Below are 16,580 nucleotides of genomic sequence, written 5' to 3' on the forward strand. Positions count from 1 at the left end.
TCCCAGTGTGTTTATAGGCAGGTTTCTCTGGTTATTCTAGCTGCTATCTCTTTCTTGGTCTCTGAAACCCACATTCCCTTTGTTAGAACCACACAATTAGTCACTTAATTCCACTTGTCTTAAATTTTTCCACGGTTGTTCTAAGTGGTTAGTCTCATCTCCCCTGCTAGATCTTGGGTTTCTGGAGAACCGACCTTATTTCCTCTTAATAACTTGTGTTCCGCTTTGGTCGTGTTGTTCCTCTGCCTTGTATGCTTTCATCCACTGGTTAGTGTAGGGTCAGAACTCTTCAGCAGGAGGCGTCTCAGAGAGGCACGTGCCCCATTCACTCCAAAGTAACAAGACTGAAAGAAAACCCTTTGATAATTAGGAAGACTTCAGTCCAGCTAGTATGGTTTTTGCAGTTGCAGATGCCAGGTGATGCAAGAATGCATTACAAAGAAAGGAGGCAGCCAGAGACCAGGATTTCTTGCAGCACAAGGATTTCTATATTCTGATGCATTTTGGGACAATATTATCGTTTCCTGTAATTAAATACCTACTGAAATAACTATGTGGTAAGGGTATGTGTAGTGTATTGCAAATGTGTTCTAGAGTAGGATAGAAGATGGGTGGTAATTGGGACAAGGTAGAGAAAAAAGACGGAGAATATGCCAGTAATGATAGTATTCCATTAAACATTCCCTGGGAAACTTATGGAAGTAGGTGTTTGTAAATTATTCATTAGCTTCTTCTCCTTCTGACAGATTAGGGGGATCTGGAGTGCTTTGATATGCCACACAATGATTATTGTTGTTGTTAATATTAAGCTTAGAGCTTTTGTTTGGACTTGTGGGAGGAGATATGTGTTAGGTTGGGTTCCTTAAAAACCAACGCAAGACAGGGATTTTTGGATTAGTGTTTCACTGAGGGAGTGATCACAGAAGAACCCTGTAAGGGAGTGAAGGAAGCAGGAAACAGGTAAGCAAAGAGGTAATTTCTGTTGGAATCTAGCTTTGGCCCAATCCTTAGGGGAACTCTGGAATGTCAATTATACCACACACTCACTTTTGCCTCTACGCAAGAGATTTGGCCTTTTGAAATCTATTTTGATTATCCACTGACTATGGTCTGCCCCCAAGAGGACAGGTGTGACTCCCTAGGCATTTCTGGGTGAAGTGAATCCCTTGGTTGAGAGCAATACTCTGGAGAAGGCTGTAGCTCTGAGCCATTAGAAGACAACACTTACAGCAGCTGCAGGTGGCTGTATTGATCTGGTAACTGAGATACTAAATGATGCTCTTTCTTCCTTATAGATTTTTGAGTGTTTATATCTGGGGCTTCTGATGCTACTACGTGGAGTAGACACAGCTCAGAGGGGTGTTAAGAAGTCAACCAAGAAAGACTGGCTTCAATGCAATCCCTATCAAAATTTCAATGGCATTTTTCACAGAAACAATATAAACAATCCTAAAATTTGTATGGAACCACCAGAGACCGTGAATAGCCAAAGTAATCCTGAGAAAGAACAAAGCTGGAGGCATCATCCTTCCTGATTTAAAACCATGTTACAAAGCAATAGTAATCAAAAGAATGTGATACTGGTATAAAAATAGTGTCATAAACCAATGGGACAGAATAGAGAGTAAAGTTGTTTTAGAATCCACATAAAAGTGATATCATTCAGTATTTGTCTTTCTCTGCCTGACATCTCACTTGGCATCATGCCCTCAAGTTCTATCCATGTTGTCACAAATGGCAAGATTTCCTTCTTTCTTATGGCTGAATAATATTCAATTACATGTATATAAATACTACATTTTTTTGACTCCCTTTAATCCATATTCCTTATAGAATCTGGAGAAATTGTTTATAACCTACATCAGATTCTTTAACCGACCTTTTAAAAACTCTCCATTGGCTTCCTGTCACACTTAGGAAAAATCTTAACTTCTTTCTCCTGCCTGAGATCTTATGTGATCTGACCCCTGCCTACCTCCTTTCTGCCATCTCCTATCTTCTCCCATCTGCTACTGCCCTTGTGTATGTTCCTTGAGAGCCCAGCTTATTCCTTCCTCAGGGCCTTTGCACCTGCTGTTCCCCCTGTCTGAAATGCTCTATGCCCAAGAAGATGCTCTTGCCAATTCTTTTCATGCGCGTCCCAGTGTAAATGCCACATCAGGGAGACCTTTTCTGACTCCAGGAGTCACCTTTCTCTGCCAATACCCAACACAGTTCCTATCACATCTTCTGGCTCTGTTTCTTTATAACACTATTTTAATTAAATTAATTATTTATTTAAATTGCAGTAACATTGGATTACAACATTATATAGCTTTTGGATGTACATCATAATATATTTCGAATTCTGTGTAGATTATATCATGTTCACCACCCAAAAACTAATTATAGTCCATCCCCTCACATATGAGCTTAATCATCCCTTTTGCCCTCCCCGCTCCCCCTTCCCCTATGGTAACCACCAATCCAATCTCCAATGCTTTATGTTTGTTTGTTGTTGTTTTTATCTTCTACTTATGAGTGAGATCATACGGTTTTGACTTTCTCCCTCTGACTTATTTCACTTAGCCTAGTACCCTCAAGGTCCATCCATGTTGTCATAAATGGCCGGATTTCATCATTTCTTATGGCTGAGTAGCATTCCATCATGTACAAATACCACATATTCTTTATCCATTCGTCCCTTGATTGGGTACCTATGTTGCTTCCAAGTCTTAACTATTGTGAATAATGCTGCAATGAACATAGGGGTGCAAGTATCTTTATGCTTTTGCGTTTTCAAGTTCTTTGGATAAATACCCAGCAGTGGGATAGCTGGATCATATGGTAGATCTATTCTTAGTTTTCTGAGTATACTCCATACTGTTTTCCATAGTGGCTGCACCAGTTTGCACTCCCACCAGCAGTGAACAAGGGTTCCCTTCTCTCTACACCCTCTCCAACATTTGTTGTTTCCCGTCTTGTTAATTATAGCCATTCTGACCAGAGTGAGGTGATACCTCATTGAGTTTTGATTTGCATTTCCCTGATAGCTAATGATGTTGAGCATCTTTTCGTATGCCTGTTGGCCATCCATATATCTTCTTTGGAGAAATCTCTGTTCAGACCCTTTGCCCATTTTTTAACTGGGTTGTTGGTGTTTTTTTTGTTGTTGTTGAGCTGTATGAGTTCTTTGTATATTCTGGATATTAACCCCTTATCTGATATATGGTTTGCAAATACCTTCTCCCAATTGTATAACACTATTTTTGAGGCATATATATACAAAGGAATACTATTCAGACATAAAAAAGATGAAATTGTGCCATTTGTGACAACATGGATGGAACTTGAGGGTATTATGCTGAGCGAAATAAGTCAGACAGAGAAAGACAAATACTATGTGATTTCACTCATATGTGGAAAACAAGCAAACACATAGATAAGCATAGCACATTGGTGGCTACCAGAGGGGAAGTGGGTGGAGGGAGGGTGAACGGGGTAAGGGGCACATATGTATGGTGACAGATGGAAACTAGACTTTTGGTGGTGAAGACGATGCCGTCTCTACAGAAACTGAAATATAATAATGTACACCTGAAATTTACACAATGTTATAAACCAATGTGACCTCAATAAAAAAATAAAAATAGTGTATAAACTTTGATCCAGATTGCTAAAAAAATGTCTATAGTAAAAAATTCTGGAAGGATATTAATAGGACCAGACTGTTCTGTGTGTTTTACATGTATCATCTTTAACCTCCATGTCTATCTAAGGAGGTGGGATTAGAGAAATGACATAACTTACTTAAATTTCCAAGGTAAAGGAGGACCCATTTGAACCCAAGCAGCCTACTGCCAGATCTTATGTGCTAAATAACTACGTTCTAGTACCTTTCCCTCCAACCGCTAACAGCGCTTATTGGAGTGGTGTGATCATTGTTGTTTAAATGTCTTCATTTATACTTTTTTGACATTGTCCAAATTTTCTATCCTAAATAGTTGTATTTATAATCAGCTAACTGACATCAGGAAGTCCAGGATAGTGGTGAAGAGCAAGGTGCCTGGAGCCAGCATTTTCTGGTTCTAATCTCAGCTTTCCCCCTTTCTACCTTTGTGACCGTGGGTGGTTTTTTCACCTCTCCGAGTCTCAGCCTCATCACTGATAGAGTAGGAGAATAATGGTATCTACCTTGTAGGAATGTTGTGAGGAGTCAGTGGGTTAAACATAGTAAAGCTAATATGGTGAGCTAGGGACTGCTCCAAGTACTTTATATGCAGATAATTATTATTAGTTGAGTAAATGAGTAAGCAGGCTGCTGGGACTTCACTTATTTCACTTGTGCCCCACAAATAAGATTGGTCAGAAAGGGTCACCTTGGATGGGTGACAACTGCTCAGAGAGCAGTGTCTCCCTCCATCCCCAAAATGAGATTAAATTATGGTAGGGACTGCTAGACAGGGCAAGGGTTGAGTGGGGAGGAACTGAGAAAGCTAACTTTGCAGGGGCCCTTTTCTGAAGGGCTCCCTCCCCTCCGGGAATCAGAGAAGCCTAATTAGAAGCTTAGGGCCTGATTAGAGAATCCCAGCCAATGACGAATCCCCCTGCCCTGGTCTTCTAATTGCCCTCCTGGAGCTCCCAGGACAGGGCAGAGATCCAGGCACCTGTTAATGGGTGTTCCTCTGGATGCTGGGGCTGGTGAGCTGCAGGTGCTGAAGATGTTTATTTCTCTGGTCCCCAAAAGTCCCAATTAGACACTATATTCTGCTCCCACTCAGCCCAGTCTTCTAGATTGTGGAAGGACCTCTTGGTCCCGGTGAAAGTAAGAATAGCTATAGTAGATCAGAGAGAAAATGAACCACAGTCCAGATTCAAAATGTACTTGAATCTTGTTTCTTCTCATCTAAAATGGGTTTGAGAGGTTTTTTTCTTTAGAGAATAGGGTCAAAGCTAGTGTGGTTTGCTGGGGAGCACAATGTGCTGGGAGTTGTTAGTTTTGCTTCCCCCTTGCAGTGATTTAAGACATTTAGCGTCTTCGTTTCCTCATTTATAGCGTGGGACTGATAATGCCTCTCCTACCTGCTTCAGGTGATTGTTTTCAGAATCAAAAGAGACAAGGTAGGTGAGACCACGTGGAAAACTAGGGAAGCTGTTTAAATGTGAGAGTTTCTATTGAGAAAATGAAAAAAGCAAGCAGCAACTCTTGTTGAATCTCTAGGAAACTTGTAAAACTGTGGCGGGTATTTGGAATGTGATGGTACTGAAATTAGAGAGAGAGCTGGAAGTTATAGGAATGCTCTAAAACAGAATGAGCTCCTTCATGGGGGAGTAATTTCCCCATCATTGAAATTGTTCAGGCTTCACAAATGTCATTGGTCAAGAAGGGTCATCATTAGCTCAAAGACCAGCCATCAGTGATGCCTTAGAGGGGATTTTTGCTGTGGGTGGGAGGTAAATCTAGACCCCTGCAGTTCAGAGTCTGTGAAGCTACTTTCTTTGGGTGCTTGTCTGAGCCACTGCTAAGGTGTAGAGAATTGAGGTCTCTCATTTAGAACTGGTCAGCTAGGCACTGACTTTGGGAGAAGTTCTTAGGAGGTTGGGGGGTGAAAGAGCCCCATCCAGAGCTAAAGAGACCTGATGCTCATGCTCTGTAAGGCTGGCTCTGTCTAGGTATCCCCGTCGCCATGATTCCTTTCCCTTTTCAATCTCTCTTTAAAGGAAGGCAGTTCATCTGTTCTCACACTCTCTGAGAAGCAGAGAGCTTAAGTAGTTCTGGGCATCAGAAAAGCAGTGCTAAGATTCTGAAAAGGAGGAACAGCCCAGGAAGTAGGAAGAATGTCTTTTCAGGCTGCAGATCTGGGCTCTAGACACTCTCAACCTTTTCCGCTGTCTGTTTGCTTCTGGGTAAGACCCACCTCATCTCGGGGCCTCTCTTTCCTCATCTATACTTCATCTGTTTGAAGACATAAGGGCAGAACCATGACCTTTAGAGACCCCTTTAAGTTCTAAGATGCTACTGCACACTGAGGCCAGGGAACAGGTGGGTCAGAGCGATCAGGCATTGGTGAAGGAGACGTGTAAGGGATTTGAGGTCAGCATTTGGACAGAATTTAAATGCCATTCTGGAAGTTTATTGTAGGATCACAAAGTGAAGGAGACCCTCAGGAGTTCAACTTTTCAGGTCTTTTCCTCCACACCTCTCTTCTTCAGGCAGGGAATCTGTATCACTATGACCACCATGCTGAGGGATTGGGTGCTGTGGAGGAAAAGGTTTTGGGTCCCTGTTCTGGCTGCTTTTCTTCCTAGCTATGTGACCTTTGGACAGGTCAGTTGATCTCTCTGAGTCCCACTTTCCTCATCTGAAAATGGGTTGTGTGGAGATCACATGAGATTATGGATGTACTATGTGCTAAATGAGGGATCCTGAAAGTAATTTGTAATTTTGGGGAGGGGAATTCACACCTTCCATTGTATGCAACAGAACCAAACTTTGTTGAACACACAATATGTCATCTCATTTCATCCTCACAACACTCCTGTGAGTTAGGTAGTATTCATGCCCATGTTAGACAGAAAGAGCTGAAGTCAGAATTTAAGCAACTGGCTGGGATTTGACCCCACTGCGACAGAACTTCACAACATTCTGGTTCTATGACACCATACTAGTTCTGCCTTTCTGCTGTTTTCATGAGTTTTGCTGGAGAATATTTTCCTGTCTTTATGAGTTTAAATTCAACTAGAAAATGACCAACTACAGTTTTTCCCAAACAAGTTTCTGAGGAAAAAGGGAGCTTTTAAATAGAGACTCTATTTTCATTTCTAGGTTGAGCTGCTTCTTTTCCTGAACACGGAGTGTGGGTGGAAGGAGCGGCTGTTTTCTCACTATTTAAACATTCTGAGGTCCCAAGTCCACCCTGACACTTTGAGTGGCAGTCAAAGCATCTTGTACCTCATTCCTTTATCCCTTTTTCTCTTCAAGTCATCACCAGCAGATGATGTCAGTTTCATCATAGTGGCAGAGGGAGAATCACTATCATCTATGTCTGTTTAGTTCTATATAGTCATCATTACATCCCCAGCGTCCAATAGTGCCTGGCACAGGGTGTAAAGGCAGATCCTTTATAAATCTTTTTTGCATACTGCTGGCTGAGAGGAATGGCATATAACTTCAGGCACATCATACAACCTTTATACCTCACCATTTTAAAATACCTTTAAACCTGACTTGGAGGATCTAAGCAGATTAGTTTTGCTGAGCTGTATAAATAGTCTTCAGATCCGTGGCTACATATTTTCCAGAAGTCTTATAAAACTATTATAAAGCTGGTGCCTGGGCACTTATAACCATTCCTTCCAAATGCAAACTTTTTACTTTTGGAATCGTCTTCCCATACATTTTCTTATTTGATCCATAGTGGCCTCTTGGCTCCTAGTCCAGTGTTGTCTCTACTGTAAGATGACAAGTGGAGTCTATTAAACACTGAAGCCTACTGGGCTTTCTCTCTTTTGAAGCCGCTGTTAGTTTTCTGAGGTTAAGTGGAGGTTTTGGGGTGCCTTGATTGCCTCAAAGAGCAGATGACCTCAAGGTCTTTTTCCTTTAGCTTTGGAATGTGGGAGAATTACATGTCCTAGGTGTGTTTACCATTGGCTGACATAAAAATGACACTGTGTGTCTTGAGCAGACATGAATAATGTGGGGGACAGATAATCTAGAAGAGATCTGTCAGGAAGCAAAATATTTCTGTGCCTGATCAACAATTAGGTAATAGTTCACTGAGAATGTTAAATGGTGATGTTGCTCAATACCATGGAGCATAGTGGGTTCATAATGGCATTAAAGATTCCTTTTCTTTTACACATCCTTAAAAGCCAGCAATTTCAACTATTTTGTGGGCTTCAAAAACAGGAAACTGCTGTTTCAGTGTTCTATTTATAAATCTTAGCAACTTAGTTTATCTAAATTGCCTGAGACCAAATATTTTCTCTGAGGCCACACTGATCCGTAGTTCTTCTCCCTGCCTGGAGAATTTTTGGAGCTGCTGGTTGTTTTCTCTAATCTTAATCATTAGGAAGCTGATTGGATTCTCTATCTAGAATTATCAATCATTTTGGATGAGTTCAGGAATTTAGACAAAGCACCACAAGACAAAGTGGAACTGTTTTTAGAGAGAACCAAACATCCCAGCTCCTCTGAAGATCAGCAAACAATGGGCAACCTGGATTTTCTTTAAAATTTCCTCTGCCCCTTGCAAAATGGACGACTTAATGCTCAGAAGGATCACAATAAGGTGCGTTATGAGTTAGGAGATCCTCCATGCTGCTCACTGTCTCAGAATGGAGGCCCGGGCCACCACCTTGGGGTTTGGACTCATGAACATTTCAGGAGATGACTGCAGTAGCACAGACCTGGAGACTTCCCCAAGCTTTTGCATTTTCTCCCTTGAGCATCTGCCTTTCTTTGTCATCCATAGATGAGTTTGATTTACATTGAACCACTGTTTGTGCACTGTCTTTCCAGAACCCATTTGGCAAAGTCTTCTGGCGGCACTCTTACTGGTCCGATGCTGATGGGGCTGATCATTCTGATTATCCTGGCATCTGACAAACAGGCAATTTTATTTTGTACTTATTTATTCATCATTGCCTATTTCCAAAAGAGATTTATAGTGGCTTATGAAAATGCATGACATGCAGCAAGATAAAATAAATTAAAAATGAGGACTGAGATTTGGGCAAAGGGAAAGTATGGGTAGGCAGATGATAATGTGGAGCCAGGAGCAAGGTTGGTTCACATGACTTTTGGCTTGCCACTTCAATCTGTGCTGGGTGTGACGGTTCCTTGAGGGCTGTACACTCCTCTTTAGAGTTGGATTCTGATGGTAACCCTGAGCATCTCTTCTAGTCTCCCATCCTTGTAGACAAGACATGACAAATAAAGATGATATTACAAAATGGAAAACATGTGTAGTGTTTCCAACTCAGAATTGAAGTCAGTTTCCAAAATCTTTATTTAGCTTATGTTATTCTCCTCCTTGCCCAAATGTAGAGGATAATTATACAAAGCTACTAGAAGTTTCTGGGCATAAAAAATGTGCTCTCTACATGGTAACTTATCATTACTATACTCATGAGCAATGGGATAGCACTTAAGAGGGTGGCCCTGGAGTCGAACAGACCGGAGATCAGATCTCAGCTTAGTGGTTTACCTAAACCAAGTTACTTAATTTCTGCAAGCCCGTTTCCCAGTCTATAAACAAGGATAATAGCAATACGTCCTGTGTTGGGGTGCTGTGAGACGTAAATGAGCCACTTTATGTAAAACATCCAGAACAGTATCTAACACAGAGTGAGTACTATCTAAATACCGTTCTTTGTTGTTATTATTAATACTATACTATATTGTTATCAATATTAATATAATTACTAATATTATTAATAGAAAGGCTCTTTGACTTTCTCATTGGACTTTTAAGAGGACAAGAGAGACCACCATGTTGTAGAACAGGATGCAGCATTTGAAGTCCTTTAGTGCAGCCTTCTCGTGCGAGGGCATAGTCCCAGAGAGAGGAAGATAGTTGCTTCAGTTACACAGTACCTCTGTGGCAGAAAGTGGACTTGAATTAGGCCTCTGAGTGCCTTTTCCAGTCTTCCTACAACATACTCTCTCTCTGACTCATCATAATCAACTGCTCCTCCCCCACCCAAAGGAAACTAGTTCTCTTCCCCTGGGGAAGATCTAAAAGTGTCTTTCAGGGGGTGGTGGAATAAAGTGGGTCTCCTCGCTTGTGCCTCCCCAGCTGGGGTTGCCCAAGGCTGGGCTAAAGCATCCCACTTCCTGGGCCAGAGTGATGACCATGGTGTAGATTAGTGTAAAGCACAATGAATTTGGAGCCAGAAGTCCTGGTGCCATTTACTAACTACGTGTTCTTGGGAAAGTTGATTTAACCACTTTGAGCTTATTTTACTTAGCAATAAAATGGCGATAAGTTAAATTTCTGAATGGCAGAGCAACCTAGTGATTGAAAAACCATTTTTGTAACCATTATAGATATTGGGTGTTTACTCTGTGCTAGGCAATAAGGTGTGTGTTTCCATAAATTATTTATTTTACCTCTCACAGCACAGCAGTGCTGATATTTTACTGCATAGATTTTGAGACTGAGACTCTAGAGGTCAAGTAACTTGCCCAAGGTCACACAAATAGAAATGACTGAGTCCAAGTTTGGACCAAGCTCTGTTTGCCTTTAGGGCCACTATGCTATATTCTTTGGACTCCATCCTTACGTTTACACTGAGCGATTGTAGGCTGATCATCAAGGCTTTAATCCCTCAGGGCTTCTCTCTGTGTTAGGAGGTTGACACGTCTGAACAAAACAGCCTTGAAAGTGTCTCACAGGGACTTGAAGAACTCCATATATTTTATAATGGGAGCAGGGTGGTCTATTGGTGGTGATTTTTCTCTTCATTTTCTATTATTTGTGGATAAATGATGCGTGCAAATAAACGTGAATAGTCACCTGATCCCTAGCATTTCTGCTAAAATCTCACTTCCTTGTTAATATCCCTCTTCTTGCTTTGGCTTTCCCAATTCCCCACACCCTGCTGTGGGTTTAAAAAAATTTTTTTAATAGCACTTACCATTTTCTATCACGATAGAAAATATACTTAAAAATCCCATACATTGAATATGCCTGGCTCTTCTGCTAGAATGACTGCTCCACAAGGGCAGAGATCTTTGTCTGTTTTGTTCTGAGCCAGAAGAGCACCTGGCACTTTGTAAATTCTTATTCAATAGAGAAATGAATATAGTCTATTTTTCTCTCTTTTTCCTCTTTGCTCAGAATGATTTGTGTAAATTCTTTTTAGAACACAGCAAGTCATTATTTTGGTCAAAGGTCAGTATTGGAGTGGGCTCTAAGGGAAGAAAAAACCTCCTAAATACTTATCAGGAATTCAATGTGGGGGGGGGGGGGGCACCAGATGCTGATCTTTATTTCACCAGTAGATCAGCTTTTGCCAAATGTTGATCAAGGTTTCATTTTCTTATTTATCTGATATCCTATGAGATCTTTCTCAAATTCAGATTTTATTTCAAGGATGGAAGGAGGTTGAGAAGAATCACCTTTGAAGTGCACATTCAGTGTTTGCATTGCCCCCAATTATCAGCATCCAAACATACAGAGACAAGATGGTTCCAATACCTGGCAAGAACTCCATCCATATTAGAATTCTAAACTCAATGTGATGTCTTTGTCCCTTAATGAGCTTTGCAGTCTGATTCTGGAATGGCTTGATTCATGTATCTCACTGATTGATAATGATCTGACATTTAAAAAAAATGAGACAGGTCCTTTGGAATAAGATGAAAACTTGGAAACCAGGCTATGCTGCTTGGCAGGAACAGAGAAGAAGCAGCAGCTTGGTAGGCAACAGGTTGTAGAGATTCTAAGTGTGTGAGTCAGACCATGTGCTAGGCACAGCATGTAAGTTATGTCCTTCACAATAATATTGTGACTTTGATATTGCAATCCCCATTAAACCAGCAAGGAGTCTGATGTTCAGAAAGAGGAATTAACTTGCCCAAGGTCTCAAGGGATTTGAACCCAGCTCTGATTTCAAAGCCCATGTCATTAACACTATACCACTAGGCTTTCTCCAAACAAAGTGGTATTTTTCTGGTTCTGTGGGGAAGCTGACGAAAGTTTCCAAATTGGAACCAACCTGCAGAAGTTTGGAAATGCCTAAGGAACTGAGTTCTAGCTCTGGCTTTGCCTTTTTACTAACTATGAAATCTTTTTTTCCCCAGTTTTATTGAGATGTAACTGCCATACAGCACTCTATAGGTTTAGGGTACAGCATAATGATTTGACTTACATATATTATAAAATGACTACCACAATAAGTTTAGTTAACATCCATCATCTCATATAGAAACAAAAAAAGAAAAGGAAAAAATACTTTTTTCTTTGTGATGAGAACTCTTGGGATCTGTTCTCTTAACAACTTTCATATATACCACACAGCAGTGTTAACTATAGTCATCATGTTGTGCATTACATCCCTAGAACTTATTTACCGTATAACTAGAAATTTTTTTGATCACCTTATGAAATCTTGAGCTAATCGCTTCACTTCTTTGACCCTCATATTCTTCTCTCAAAAATGGGATGAACAATATGCCCTTCCAAGGATGTCTGAAAGATCAAATGAAATAAAGTTTATAAAAAAAATGTAAAGTGCTTTACAAATCTAAAAGACTATTATCATTACTGAAAATGGCAAATGAAACCATGCTCACCTTCATTCATCTTCAATGAGACTTTATTTTTTTTTATTTCAGTGGGCAGCCTAGGATTCATGGCAGAGAATGGCACTGTGACGACAGATTTCATTCTGATGGGGTTCCAGCTGCGAGCAGAGCTGCAGATGGGTCTCTTCTTTGTGTTTCTGATCGTTTATCTCATCACCATGGTGGGCAACCTGGGCATGATAGTGCTGATTCAGTGTGACCTTCACCTCCAGACCCCCATGTATTTCTTCCTCAGCCACCTTTCCCTCCTGGACATTTGTTACTCCTCTGTTATTGTCCCTCAGTTGCTTGAGAGTTTGGGTACTGATAAGATGGTCATCTCCTATGAGCGCTGTGCCACCCAGTTTTTCTTTTTCACATTCTGTGCTAGTACCGAGTGTTTCCTTTTGGCTGTGATGGCCTATGACCGCTATGTGGCCGTGTGTAACCCTCTCCTGTATGCCACTACCATGACACCACAGACTCGCCTGGGCTTAGTGTCTGGGGCATATGTTGGTGCCATGGTCAATTCTGTGATCCGCACTGGGTGTACCTTCTCGATTTCCTTCTGTAAGTCCAATCACTTGGACTTCTTCTTTTGTGACCTCCCACCTCTGCTGAAGCTTGCCTGTAGTGAGACCAGGCCATGGGAACGAGTAATCTACCTCTTAGCTTTCTTGGTCATTACAACCAGCATTTCAGTGATTCTAATATCCTACCTGTTCATCATCCAGGCAATTCTGAAGATTCATTCGGCAGGTAGCAAAGCCAAGACTTTCTCCACCTGTGCTTCCCACATGACTGCAGTGGCTCTTTTCTTTGGAACACTTATATTCATATACTTGAAAGGTAATATGGGCAAATCACTCATGGAGGACAAGATTGTGTCAGTATTTTACACTGTGGTCATCCCTATGCTGAACCCAATGATCTACAGCCTGAGAAACAAGGAAGTGAAAGAGGCTCTGAAGAAAGTTCTCAACAGGATGAGGGTTTCCCAAGTAGAGTAAGACTGGAGTTCCATCAATTCAGAAGTTCCTGCAAATCATCCTTTGGGTTTTTGGCTTGTTCCCTTAACACAAGACCAGATCTCATAATTACAAAAACATATTGAGGCAAAAAAATTTATATTGGGGTTCCAGCAATTTCTTTATTAACCCTATCACCATGAGCCAGAAATTCTCTTCCTCAGTTTTCACATTAGTAAAAATTTCTGTCTTGCTAAGATTAAGAGAGATGGAAGGCCAAAGGGCTTTATCAATGGTAACATGCTGTAAGATGTAAATTTATTTTTCTTACCTGTCCTGAATATTGTTGGGTGTTGTCTCACTTGAATTTTTTTTTCTACTAAGCTAATTTTCGCACCTTGAATAATTACAAAACAATAGCATATTATTTACATACTAAGGGCAGTCACATTCTTTGGTTGTGAGTAGTGGGGTGGAAATCAGCCTTGGCCAAAGAAAACTTCTCAACATTCAATCATATCTAGTTTATGCATTTGTCATGGAAAAATAGAGGGGAAAGGAGATTTGAAATGGTAAATGTTCAACTAGTTAGCCTACTTCCTAAGGTAACGTAGAGGATCAAGACACCGTAGAATGAAAGATATAATGGTTTGCATTAATTATTGGTAACAATTTGATCTTGACATTGAGCTGAACTGAGTCCCATATATAATTTTTGAAATATTTCTTGACCACCAAAGATCAGAAGCTCTGTTTTATTTCTGAAGCATTGTTCATGGACCATCAGCCTCAATTAACTCAAGCTATTCTCTATTCTCCAGTAATGAAAACCGCTCTCTACTTCCATTTCCTGTAGGACATTTGCTTTATTCTCAGAAGACAGATAACTACAAATCTGACTGCTATCTTTTAATGGTCTCTACATCTGCTAGAAGTATTACTTGGGAAACATCTCTATGGAGATTCCACAATCTTATTCATCAACTCAACAAATATTTACTGACTATCTACTATGTATTGCATATACATACTAGGGTTCTGGAATATAGTAATAAATAAGATAGACATGATTCCTCCTTCATGGAGATTAGAACCTGGGACATAGACAGATATTAAACCATTACACAGTTAATTTTTTTATACCATTTTGGAAAGTGGAACAGAAGAAGAACAAGATGTTACATTGGGTTCTAACCTAGTTTGGTGTGGTCAGAAAAGGGCTCCTGAGGAGCTAGCATTTCAACTGAGGCTTAAAGAATAAGCATATCATTGTCATGGACTGGGGAGACTACTCCAGATAGAAAGAGCTGCAAATGCAAGGGCCTGTGAAACAGGATGCCTTGAGGAGCTGAGAGAAGCAGAGTGGCTGCAGCAGAACAAATGAGGGGGCTTAGTGTGAGATGCAGCTCGTGAATTCAGAAGAAACTAGGTCACAGAGAGCCTTGCAGTCTCACTCAGGGATGTGTGGGCTTTACTCAAAAGCAAGGCATGAAATGATCCTATCTGAATCCTAAAAACAGCACTTTGGCTGCAGCGTCATAGGTAGAAGCAGGTGCATGTGGTGGTGGAGATGGAGGGAAACACACCCATTTCATCTAAGCAACAACAAATGGTATATTTCAGGGCATGGTGCTTGGTTTGCACACCATACAGTGTGTTTCATTCTAGAATACATGTTAGGCCAGAGGAAACTAGCAGGTGCATGACCATGATATTGGTCTAGGACTGATTCTTGGCCAGATGGTAAAATTGGGGAAATATACTTTTGGAGGCATCCCCTTTTTCATTGGTACACTCTTTCTTTCCTTAATTGTAACCTTCCTCAGGTATACACCATGTGTCCTTCATCAAAACGGTCATCAGCTACTCTCTGTTAAGAGGCCAACACATTTTCATTAACTTCTACTCTATGTCAGGCTGTGTTAATAGGCTGAAGAAATCACCACTTGCAGGGCTTCTTGCATGCTTAAAGGAAGGAAAACATTTCAACTTAAACAACAAATAGGTGGGTAAAATGCTAGACAGCAAGTGTGCTATTTTAGTAGTGGTGGGAGCTGCATCTCACTCCTCCCACCTTCTACCTGGTAAGTGGCAACCAACTCTGCTTATAAGTGAATGACCTTTGATAAATGTACAGTATTTGATGTATATGTAATTGCTTCAGGGATGCACAAAGTGGATAAAAATAAAATGAAATTTTAGCATGTTTTAGGGGACTACATTCTGATTAACGTGAGAAGGCACTAGAATGGCATTTATGTTGAATTTCGAATTATATGTATTAACAAACGAACGAAAACATTCATAAATTACCAAATGGGTCAGGCTCTGTGCCAAAAGTTTTTACTCATCTCATTGTCACGTCTCATTCTTAAAATAGACTCAACACACACCTTTCTAGAAAATAGAATCCTGTGATGGTTGATTTTATGTGAAAATTTGACTGGGTTATAGGGTACCCAGATATTTGGCTAAACATTATTTCTGAGTGTGTCTATGAAGACATTTCCAGAAGAGATTAGCATTTGAATTGGTGGACTCAGTAAAGCAGGTTGCCCTCCTCAACGTAGGTGGACATCATCCAATCCGTCAAGGGCTTGAATAGAACGAAAGGCGGAGGAAGGGAGAATTCGTTCCTTCTTCTCTGCCTGACTGAAGGAGCCAGAACATCTGTCTTCCTTTGCACTTGGACTGGGATTTACACCATGAGCATCCCTGGTTCTTGAACCTTCAGTCTAAACTACACAACTGCTTCCTGGGTCTCCCAGATTGTGGGACTTCTCAGCCACCATGTCAGGAATTGTGTGAGCCAATTCCTTACAATAAACCTCCTATACCATAAACAGATCCATCACCTCCAAAAGTTTCCCATCACCCTCTTTATTCTTTGTTATTATTATTTTGTGATAAGAACACAACATAAGACCATCCTCTTAGCAAACTTTTAAGTATACAATATAGATTGTTGTGATGGTTTCATGAGTGTATACTTATCCACAAACTCATCAAATTGTATACATTAAATATGTACAATTTTTGTATGTCAGTCATACTTCAATAAAGTGGTTTAAGCAAAATCTCCATATATATATATCCTATTGGTTCTGTATCTTTGGAGAACCCTGGGTAATAAAATCCAGTGAGTAATATTGGAGTTGTTTTCTTTTTATCCTCTTCAACTTCTAAGTGTAGCCCTTTTAAGAACTGGGTTTTGGAATTATAAGTTTTCAGCTGTAATACTTTGGCCTCACTCTACCAAAAATGATGTAGGAAAGATGAAGCGAGCAGACCTTCAGACTTTCCGTTGACCCATTTAATTCAACACATCCAGAGGCCAAAGT

At 40.5% G+C, this 16,580-nt stretch overlaps 1 protein-coding gene across 1 annotated transcript; it reads left to right on the forward strand.

Annotated features, from left to right (window-relative positions):
• Positions 1-7,789: 7,789 nt before the first annotated feature.
• Positions 7,790-13,281, forward strand: OR9I2 (olfactory receptor family 9 subfamily I member 2). The gene is made up of 2 exons (XM_070229111.1): positions 7,790-7,799; positions 12,347-13,281. The coding sequence occupies exons 1-2, from the start codon at positions 7,790-7,792 to the stop codon at positions 13,279-13,281; spliced, it is 945 nt and encodes a 314-aa protein (XP_070085212.1).
• The last annotated feature ends 3,299 nt before the right edge of the window (positions 13,282-16,580 follow it).

Source organism: Equus caballus, chromosome 12, assembly GCF_041296265.1.
Source record: "Equus caballus isolate H_3958 breed thoroughbred chromosome 12, TB-T2T, whole genome shotgun sequence".
NCBI lineage: Eukaryota > Metazoa > Chordata > Mammalia > Perissodactyla > Equidae > Equus > Equus caballus.